The 11,070-nt window shown below is 41.3% G+C and overlaps 1 protein-coding gene across 5 annotated transcripts in view; it reads left to right on the top strand.

The window, feature by feature from the left end:
• Positions 1-10,996, top strand: part of LOC132975729 (cullin-9) — a 41,866-nt gene extending 30,870 nt beyond the window's left edge. For all 5 annotated transcript variants that reach the window (XM_061040486.1, XM_061040488.1, XM_061040487.1 and 2 more), the window contains 15 exons: positions 635-761; positions 1,451-1,656; positions 2,552-2,805; positions 3,730-3,847; positions 4,126-4,374; positions 4,455-4,595; positions 4,865-5,029; positions 5,480-5,643; positions 5,736-5,829; positions 6,007-6,081; positions 6,788-6,898; positions 7,003-7,120; positions 7,203-7,336; positions 8,626-8,717; positions 8,915-10,996. In XM_061040486.1, coding sequence (XP_060896469.1) covers positions 635-761; positions 1,451-1,656; positions 2,552-2,805; positions 3,730-3,847; positions 4,126-4,374; positions 4,455-4,595; positions 4,865-5,029; positions 5,480-5,643; positions 5,736-5,829; positions 6,007-6,081; positions 6,788-6,898; positions 7,003-7,120; positions 7,203-7,336; positions 8,626-8,717; positions 8,915-9,137 — 2,271 coding nt within the window. In that variant the 3' untranslated portion in view covers positions 9,138-10,996. The remainder of the gene's footprint in view (positions 1-634; positions 762-1,450; positions 1,657-2,551; positions 2,806-3,729; positions 3,848-4,125; positions 4,375-4,454; positions 4,596-4,864; positions 5,030-5,479; positions 5,644-5,735; positions 5,830-6,006; positions 6,082-6,787; positions 6,899-7,002; positions 7,121-7,202; positions 7,337-8,625; positions 8,718-8,914) is intronic.
• The last annotated feature ends 74 nt before the right edge of the window (positions 10,997-11,070 follow it).

Consider the following 11,070-nt stretch of genomic DNA (forward strand, 5'->3'; position numbering starts at 1 on the left):
CGCAGACAGCAGCCGCTCAGCTCTCCTGTCCAGGCCCGACTGGTTTCAAATCTCACAGCTCGGCTACTAAAACTTTTAACGTTAGTCTCTGGCCGTAAAACTAAATCACTTTCCAGTTCAATCAATAAATCCACTTCCTCGTCTTCCTATGTCTCTCTCTTTAATAAATGAATAAACGTAAAAAAATAAAAGTAACTACCAGTGATAGCTAAATAAACTGTTCCACTGAGCCCAACAGCTTTAAGTACGGTAACTAAAGCTGTAAATCAAGGATGAATATGTCCGGTTATGTGGCTGCGATGGTGTTGATAGCAACCAATCATAAGAGCGGCCAAGCCAGCCTTGGTCTCTGCATCTAAGTCGTCAAGTCTTTTCTCCGTGTGAGCAGAACTCCACCTCGAGCGAGGAGAGAGAGAGAGCAGCTGCAGTGATATTCTTTGTCTCACCTGTGTTTTATTTCACCCCTGTGCAGCTATCTGTTGATGTTGCTGAATTTGTTCACAAATAGTTTTATAGTTTGCATGGCAGTTAACATCTGCGGGAGTGAAACAATGTAATTTGCTTTTAGGTACATTTAGCTTAGTTTTCTGAACAGTTACCTTGAAAGAAAATGTAACCAACTGTGTCTGTGCAGGAGGTTCAAGTGGAGGCTTTGCTGCAGGCAACTTGCTTGTCTGCTGCCGTCCTGCTGCACGCTCTGCTGCCGCTCATCAGCGAGGGAGGACCACTGATCTGCAGCCACCCCAACGAGCCCAGCCAAGGTAAGACATGTAACACACATACAGACACACACACTGCTGTCCTTCATCCTCTTCTACCATAACCCTTTTCACACATACAGAAATCTCCTGAAAAACTCCGGAGATTAGGTCACCCGGACGGACTTTAGGCTGTATGTGAACGCAAACAGCCGCATTTTTCGCACGGTCTTTACCCGGAGTTTCTCCTGCCAGACCCCCAGTATTTTATCCGAGTGAGCTGATGTCTGAACGCGGCAGCATATACTCCGGAGAATTTATCTCGAGCCAATAGAAAGAGATTGACGTTTATATAGTGACTGCCTAAAGTGTCTGCACGCGACCACTACGATCTCTGTGCACGTAATTAAACAGCTGCATTATGTTTTCTGTTCGTCAGTATGTTGTCATTCCATTGGACTACACATAGCATTGATATAAAGGCAAATATTCTCATTATAGCGTCGTGTAGCGGACTCTGTTGCTTCGGCCGCTACTTCCGCGTTGTTTATTTACGTCACGTCTTACTTCAGGAAATCCCCTGATCCCCCTCCCCTCTGACAGGGAAAGTCCCCCGCTGTGAGGAGCATACGTGAACGGCTAGGTCTGGAGAATCTCCGGAGCGGTCCTCCTGTAAATATCTAGATAATATCCGGAGTGCATAAGTGAAAACGGCTTATGATTCACCCCTCCCTCCCTCTGTCTGCTCTCAGGTGTGTTGCGGTTAAACCAGGAGGTGGCCTCTCGCAGTCTGGAGAGCGTCCCTGCATCGGTCCAGCTGCTGCCCAGACAGACGTACGTGAACGTGGACGAGGACGCTGCAGGTATGCTGGAGAGGAAGAGGAATTATATCTACTGCCTGATCGTCCACATCATGAAGCAGGAGAAGGAGATGCACATCGACAACCTCGTCTTTAAGGTCAGAGGTCAAAGCTTACCAGATTCAAGCCCCTCCCACACTCACTCTGCAGATAATTTTCCATGATACATTTTGAATATGAAATTATATAAAATGCTTAGATTACCCAATGTGAGCTCTGATTGTGTTAATTAATGAAGTAAATAGTTTCACAGTTGAAGGGAACTCCAAGAGACTCAAACTTAACTGCCAACTGTCACAACAATATTAACAAATATTTTCTTTCCATGAGAAAAAAACAACAAACTAATTAAGGGAGAGCAACATTTTCACAAATATATATATCTCTCTTTATCTTTCTTCCTGTCGATCCTCTTTCTGAGGAAGCAATTTTATTAAATAACAGTATATCCAGAAAAACAAACCCTGATCTACAATCAGAAAATAAAATCACAATGTTCAAATTTTCTTCAGGATCAAAGTTACCAAAGTGATTACAGCTCATGAAGCACTGAGACACTTACATTACATGGAAACGAATGAAGATTTAAAACAGGGCTGAAGTTGTAGCTTGCAGCCATAGTCTGTATAAAGTATGGGCGTAGTCAAAGTGATGTCACCCATTTGTTTTTAAAGAGTGGTTATGAAGCCAAAGAGTGGTGGTCGCCATATTGGAAATGCTATCTTCATCAAACTTCCAATCAATCGAGGAAGAGGTAAAACTGAGATGGGTCTTAAGCCTTCTGGCAAACAGCTACTGACACCTGTCAGTTAACTTAACCCTCCCCTCATGGCTTTGGCTCGATAAAATCAAAACAGATGAGTTGTAAAAAAAAAATCCCCCCGCCCCCCCGTTCAGTGTGAATTTGTAAATAAATGAGCAATTGTTTTTAACAGGCTGTAAACTTGTATTTTTTGCTATAAAAATAATCGTTTTGACCCCGCCATCCTCCAGGTTCTGGACTCCTGTCAGAAAAAGGAAGCATCTCGTTCACCGGGTTCGGGCCGTATCAGCTGCAGTACCAGCGATGTGTTCTCCTGCATCATGCACGTCATCAGCAAGGGCTGCATACGCCGCAACGAGGACAACCCGCACATTGTGGAGTTCCTGCCGGAGGACCCATCCACACCCCAGAAAGGCCAGGCCCAGTTCTCCTTTAGCCGAGCCGAGATCAGGAAGGACGGTGTGGACAGCAAGGCCGACATCAGGTGTGAGCGAGACCTCTGACCTTTCACACGATCAACTCTGTTTACTTTCTCTAATCTCATTAAACTCTTCAGACAAAAGCATCTTGTTTATGTGAAACAAGTTTTCCTGTTCGTCTTTCATTCATATTTTTGTTAGAGAAGCAGCGTCTTCATCGTCACCTCACGTCAGTCCTGTTGCGTGTTGCTGTATGAATCGTCTCCCCTGTTGTCATTTTGTTTCTAAAGGACTGTGCCTCTGTTTTCCCTTTTGTGTTTTAATCCTGTAATACAAACTAGTGTTTGACAGCTGCACTTGTTTTCAAGTTTCTCTTTGACTGCTCAGACTCAGACCACATAAAACGAAAACAATTCAGTTGAGTCGTATGAAAACACGCTGACATCCTGTGACTCCTCATAAACAGTCAAATGTAAAATGTTTAATTTTCTAAAAAAAGACAATAAAGAAAAAATTCAAACTCTAAAACCCTGCTTCTTGCCTTTTGCCTTATTTAGTAATGAGCAATATAAATCAATGATTTGTGTTAATTACCCAAAATTATTAAATACTTAAACTTATCTTGGTCAAACTGAGTTTCGATACAATTTCTATTCATCTTTCTGCACACACAAGATAGAACTGTCTTTAAAATAAACTCACTGTTTACAAATAAACAGCTGATCCTAATATGACGACTAGATTTAAAAATAAAAACTGATTTTTACTTCATGTAGTGTGTTCAAAAAGCATTTTACAAAAAACATTAAAACAAAGAGCTTGAATTAATTTGAATTAAAATTAATGAAAAGCTTCAAGTCCATTAAAACAAAACCGGTAGGACTTCACCTGAGCAGTTAGTTTTCTTGCACCACTCCCCTCGGCATGAGGCTGAGATCTCCACTCTGCAAAAAAAAACAATGACTTGTGTGTGTTTGCTTTTTTTCCAGCCTGATGTCAGCACCGCGGCAATTTGAGGACGGCGTTCTAGACGCAGTTCTCTTCTCGATGGGTCGGACGATGACGCAGGAGGAAGTTCGTCAGTTGATGCAGAGGACTGTCCAGCAGGTCTTTCAACAAAGTTTGTTTTTTAAAGCAGTGAATAACTTTGAACCTGTTCAGTGTGATCATGGGTGAAGATTTGACAGCAGTGAGGTGTGAAGGTTTGTCCCAGGTGTCTTCAAGACCTCCTGAAAGATGAGAGATAAATGTAGCGGCTGCAATGATATTATTTATTAGACCGCAGAGTGATTTCAAACAACTTTGAAAAGACTCAGGGCAAAACCAAAGAGACTTAAATAGACTTTGAACAACCTCATTATTATTGCTCCTCTGTCCCCCTTCAGGTATCAGCTACTCTGAGTCTAGACCTGGACTGTGCCGAGCACCTGCTGGTTCACTGTAAGTGGAACATGGACCTGCTGGTGCAGCGATACACCGACGACTCGGACACCCTTGTCATGGCCGCCGGGCTAAAGTGCCGTAACCCTCAGCCCCCTCCAAGCCCGGCCTCTACCTGCCCGGTCTGCTTGGGCCCTTGTACTGCAGCAATGGAGCAAGTCCCCTCGCTGAGCTGCATGCACTACTGCTGCCGGGTCAGTCTCTCTCATTGTGACAGATTTAAGGATCACATATTCAGTGTTCAGTATCTCATGTCTCACTTTGTGTTGTACAGTCATGTTGGCAGGAGTACCTGACAGCGAGGATCGAACAAAACCTGGTCATGAACTGTAACTGTCCAATCACAGACTGCCAGGCTCAGCCCACCTCAGTTTTCTTCCTAAACATCCTCACAGACAAGGACACAATTTCCAAGGTAACGCAGCATCCTCCTCATTATCTGACAAGCTCAGAGTGTAAAAAAGCAGAGGTGTGTTTATTTCTTTTCTCTTCAGGCAGAGCTTCATGAGGTCCCTGAGAAATCTTTACTTTTTCTTTTATTTGTGTAACTTTTCTTATCATATTATTAAATTGTCTGAGCGTGATTGATCTCTGCTGCTATATGTCTTTTAATGAAGCTTCCACCTTGTTTTGCATGATGTGGGTGTAACTCCTCCTCCTCCTCCTCCTTCTTCTCTGGTGCAGTATGAGAACGGCTTGCTCAGAGGCTATGTGGAGTGCTGTTCCAACCTGACGTGGTGCACCAACCCTCAGGGCTGTGATCAGATCCTCTGTAAGGAGAACATGGGGAGCATGGGGACCTGCTCCAAGTGCTGCTGGTCCTCCTGCTTCAGCTGCAACTTCCCTGAGGTCGGCGCTCCCCACATGCATACACAAACACAAATACACACATTACAAAAAACGTTGCAGGGTGACATATGCGACAGCAAACTTGTACTTTAAGGCTTACAATCAACAAATAAAGAAAAGTAAAATCAACTGATGTTCATACAAAGTATTTTCTCAATCAGCTTGTCACAATGTTGACAAATGAACTTCATCTGGATTCTTTTTACGTCGGTTGTGAGTGAACTGGTTTCTGCAACTACAGTTAAGGAAAAGCACTGACATTACAATCGATAGCAGTGTTACTTTTCCTGATGTTCAAGCTGTTCACAATCAATCTTCTTAAAGACTTTGAATAGAAGAAGAAAGAAGCAGTCTAGTTTTTGTCACATGAGTGATCTTCTCCATATATCAGGTTTCTAACTAGACACTGGTAGTTATGTGCGCTCATGTTTGTTGATTGTCCTCCTCCAGGCCCACTATCCAGCCAGCTGCAGCCACATGTCTCAGTGGATGGATGATGGAGGATATTACGAGGGGATGAGCATGGAGGCTCAGAGCAAACACCTCGCCAAGCTGATCTCCAAACGCTGCCCGAGCTGCCAGGCTCAGATTGAGAAGAATGAAGGCTGCCTGCAGTACGTACACTCAGGATACCTGCTGATGATGAAAAACTCTGATGATGAGGATGGTGACGTTAACAATTGTTGGTTTATTCCTCTTTCCCCAGTATGACCTGTGCCAAGTGTAACCACGGTTTCTGCTGGCGGTGTCTGAAACCTTGGAAACCAACACACAAAGATTACTACAACTGCTCCGCCATGGTAGGTTCAACACACTGTCGCATGATCCCAGTTAAACATGAATCAGTCCGGCACTCCTGTGTCGTGATAGTTATGCATATTAAGGTTAATCTTAACTTTGGCACACCAGGGTTCTATTCATTTATTCATTTTTATCCGTGGCTTATTTGATCTGTAATCTTCTGGTTATTCATGCAGGTGAGTAAAGCAGCGCGGCAGGAAAAGAAGTTCCAGGATTACAATGAGAGATGCACATTCCATAACCAGGCTAAGGTAAGACACCTGTCCACTACACATCTGGACGACTTTTACTTTGAAACAGTTGTAGGGCTTTTATTCTGAAACTATAGAGGGCAAGAAAGACTTTTAGGATAAAGCAGCTTGAGTACTTTTGTTTGAAGCTGCGATAGTTAGAAGCAGGTTTAAAAAAAAAAAATTGCATTAACTTGTAATGCTTCAAAAGCAGTATGTATGTAAAGTTGACATGTTTTCCTATTAGTGGTATGTGGTGTTGATGTGTTGGAATAATAAGGATGTAAGAGAAATACATTCTGTCTCTGATTAAACCTCATTTTATCTGATGTAACCTCAGAACTCATCAGTTAACACCACATGCTTATAGAGTAGCCAGCACACAGCCATTCAGGACTTCCTGCCAATATGTTCTTTTGTTGGTTGCCATTGTTTGCAGTTGACCACTAACTTAAGAGGCGAGAATTGAGTTTCTGAGTAAAACTGCCAAAAGATAGTAAGCTGCACTTTAATACAAGCATCTGTTTAAACAAATAAAAAAGCTAAAGCTAAGCCCCTTGTGCTCTTCACATGGACTGTTTCCCTGTGTACAGCCAGTGTTTGCTGAAAGCCTTCTCCATTTAATGCAGGATCAGTAAATAGGGATTCATCTGATATCAACCTTTACAGTAGCCATAGATCAGATTAGTATAAGAAACATGTGAGTCAGTCTGGGTTTCTTTTGCAGGATTTTGCCATCAACCTGGAAAACAAAGTGTCGTCCATCAATGAAGCTCTACAGATGAAGTCTTTGACTTTCGTCATTGATGCCTGCAAAGTCCTCGCTCAGGCTCGTAAGGTAATCATCATCCTTTATCATCTTAATCAAAGACCAGGATCCTGCTGATTGATCTGTGCTGTTTGGATTGTATGTGTTTACTGTTCCCTGCTCTCTGTCTGCAGGTGCTGGCCTACTCCTGTGTCTACAGTTACTACAACCAGGAGACAGAGAAGATGGACGTAATGGAACAGCAGACCGAGGCTCTGGACCTGCACACTAACGCCCTGCAGATCCTGCTGGGTGAGAATCATATTATCATCAGTATTAAAAGAGTTTCTGATGTTTGAACTGGACTGTTAACCTGTGTGGTCTTTGTTTTCAGAGGAGACTCTGCTGCAGTGCACTGATCTGGCCTCATGTGTCCGGCTACTGAAACCAGAACACCTCAACACCGGACTGGAACTGATCCGACGCATCCAGGAGCGCCTGCTTGCCATCCTGCAGCACTCCACCCAGGTAACTAGTCTGAAGCTTTCTGAAAGCAGTGTATGAATGAATATCTTAATTTACATGACCAATCCCACTTGGAATTATTCAGACACATTAGCTGAAAATCAGTCAAATGTTCCGGGATGTCATTTAGCCAACATCACAACAGCACCATTAACATGAACCATCTCCCAAATAACAACACCCCAAGAGGTAGGATACAACCAATACCAACACAGCCCCCCCAACACAAGGCGCAATACACCAATACAAATATAAACAAGACAAAATAGATGAATGAACTCAATCTTAGTTCATCACTTCCAAACAGTTTAGATACAATCCAGTTCATAACCCAATACATTACATGATGAATGGAGTCTAAGACATGTATCAGGTATAAGAGGATTTGGGCCATGTTACATTTAAAAAAAAAAAATTAATTTCGAGATTAAACTCATAAAATTATGAGAATAAAGTCGTACATTTACGAGAATAAAGTCGTACATTTACGAGAATAATCTTGTAAATTAACGAGTTCGAGACCAGCCTGCGCAAAATGATGAAAGTAGAACTCTTTAAAGTATTTTCCTCTGCAGACACCTTCCTCCAAGTCAGTGTGGTTCTTTCTTCGGAAAAGCCACAGTTTCTTGCAGTATCTTTTCAGGGTGCTGATATTTTATGACAATGTGAAGATGATGATGTGCCAAAAGCATGTGTAGTTTCATATCTGCATAAGTAAAGCCCCAACACAACTATTTGTGTCTGTTATCAGTCTGCCATGTTAAAGTGTCTCATGTGCAGAGCCAGTTTGTGTCCTGTTCATCATTTTACAGATAAACAAAGTCTTGCAAGTTGAAGTGAAAACTTCTCTTGAACTGTTTTTACCGACTACACAAGGAAGTAGACTATTTCCTTATTAGTGAAACGTTTAGGACAAGATGCTCCATGTTTGTCATTTGAGAACAGGATGCTGCTGCTCTTCTGATATAGACTAAAATAACCACTTTATTCTGTAAAGACTTTAAGAGTTCTACTTTCATCATTTTACTCAGGCTGGTCTCGAACTCGTTAAGTTACGATTAATCTCATAAATTAACAACTTTATTCTTGTAAATTTACGACTTTAATCTTGAAATTTAAATAAATAATTTTTTTTAACTTGGCCCTAATTGTCCGTCGTACTAAAGAGATATTCAGACAAAGCAAAAACATGATCAGAGAGATATTCCATTAAAGGATCGTTCTCCATGTTATGACTTTGATCTGGAATCAGTCATTGAAGTGACAGTTTTCTGAATGTCTGACTTATCCAGGACTTCAGGGTGGGTTATCAGTCCAAGAGCAGCCAGGATCCAGAATCCACTCAGGCCTCCAACCTGTCCAACAATACCGATGCCAACAAAGTGTGAGTACGACAACAGATAAGCCGTATTTCCAGGAAGAAAACTGTCATTCTGCTTTTGTATATTTCAATTTCTAAGTACGTTTTGATATTAAACAAAAAAGATTTATCACACAAAAAAATGAAATAAAGTGATATTTCATTGAATATAAAAATAAAAACAATACTCACTTCGAGACTGTTTTCTACTATGTTCTCAGGTCAAAGTCAGACCGAGCGTCAGACTCTGGAGACTCAGATAACAACAACAACACTGGGGAGGGGGGTGGGGAGGAGGCAGAGGACGAGGACGATGAGTATGACGAAGAGTACGTACCAGAGTGGCACGAGGACTACGACGAGGACGACATCGACGAGGACGACTTCTTCTCTGACGACGACGAGTCTGAGAACCTGGAGAGGGACTTCAGCCCATTTGACTGAGGCAAAAACAGACCCCCCCCCCCCACAGCCCCGCCCCTTCATCTGAGAACGTCAGGACGGACAGGAGACGATCAGAGGGACGTCCTCCTTCACCTGAACCCGAAACACCACAGAACACAGCTGCACTTGCTTTTCCCTATTCTTGTATTTTACCTTCTGTGTCATGTGATCATAAAATCAAAGTCTGGAGAAGATGAGGATATTGTGAAGAGGAAAACGTTTTGGGTTCTATTTTTTCAGTTCTGTGAAATAAAGATTAGACATCCCGGACTAAATTCTCATCTTAGTCTTTAAATGATGGGAACATTTTTGTAATTCAAATTCAGTTTGAAAGTCATGTCAATAACTTTTTTTTTTTTTTACTAACAAGTCTTGAAACAAGTTGAGAACTGGTTTTAAATCAGTTAAGTTAAAGGGTTTGAATCTGAAAGCAGTTCAGAACAAATTTGATTCTTGGTTAGAACCTTGTATCAGTGCAAACCCAGTCTGATCTGCAACACTGAGACCAATTGATCCCAGTCTAACTTTTTTTAAGTTCTGAAATGTGTGAAACATTTTTTAAAGACAGCCCACATCCACTCTAAAGAAGTCTGAAAATACTAACACAGAGTCTGAAACAAGGTGAGAACTAGTCTACACACATTCAAAAGCCTGTCTTTTATAAGTAAGAGGCGTTTAAAACCACTTCAAATTCAGAACCTAGACTTAACCCAGATGAAATGGGTATAAAATGTCTGTAAACCCAAGTCCAAAAAAGTGTCAGATCATTTCAAACCAGGCTTAAACAATCAATACAATGCCAATATAAGATTCTTTAAAACAGTGTGAAACCTACTTCACATTAGATTTAAGCATTCCTGTAATGAAGTTAGTCGCAAGTCTGAAACCTGTCAATTAAGATTCAAAAGTAAAATAATAGAAATATAAAGTACATATATTTATAAATTTAAATTTTCTTTGAGCGACTTTGATTCTATGACTCTGATCTAATGTCAGAACTTTTTGTTTTCCTCCTCTTCTCTACTCAACCACCTGTGCTCTGCCTTGTTCTGAATCCAGCTGGTTTCGGTTTCTCTTCTATCCGACAGCGATGAAGGATCTTTTCCAGAGTCAATCTCTTAGTTTGTGATCTTTACAGAACAAATCTGACTTTTCTGTTTCCTGCTGCTGCTTTTTGGAGTTCCAGATACGAGTTGAAACGAGGAAAAAGGGATTAGTAACCAAGTGACTGTTAGTTGACATCTTGTTCATCCTGTTAGCCATTAAGAATATCTATTAGTCTCATCACACGTTCTGCCTTGATTTATGTTGACGATGAAGGCTGCCTTTATTTGAGACTAAAGAAAAACATAAATCATTCAAATGCATAACTTCCTCTGTATTAGGTTTTTTTTTTTTTTTTTTTTTACACATGTCTAGAGTTGTATGTTTCTATGCATCTGAAGAGAGATTCTGAGGTTTCAGCCTGAGCAGAGCGTCTGTAAGGAGCTGTGAAGTCTGAAGTATCATTGCAATAACTGATTGATTATTGGCTCACTGTCGCATTATTTACTGAGCAAAGACTTCCTCATCCGCCCTGTTTTCAGTTTTTTTAAAAGGACGTTGTTAGGATCATATTGTTGGGTTTGTTGTAGGGAAGTCTGCGCTCTGCAGGAGTCGAGGGATATCTGATATCCCAGCTCCGTGTTTTGCTGTAATTTTGAGAGATCCTATATTCATAATGTTGATGTTCTATAATGTTCTTTCTTGTTTCTTTGCTGGAGTTAAGCGACTTCAGCAGGCAAACTAAATAAAGCTTTTTTTCTGCTATGCTGCAGAATGACTTTGATTTCACGCTGAAATAAAACACTCTACTTTAACCCTTAACTGTCCTTCAATTTTCTTTTCAAACCTGATAAATTCCTCATTGAATATTACCAGAGTGTAGACATGA

This window comes from Labrus mixtus, chromosome 6 (genome assembly GCF_963584025.1).
Source record: "Labrus mixtus chromosome 6, fLabMix1.1, whole genome shotgun sequence".
Lineage (NCBI taxonomy): Eukaryota > Metazoa > Chordata > Actinopteri > Labriformes > Labridae > Labrus > Labrus mixtus.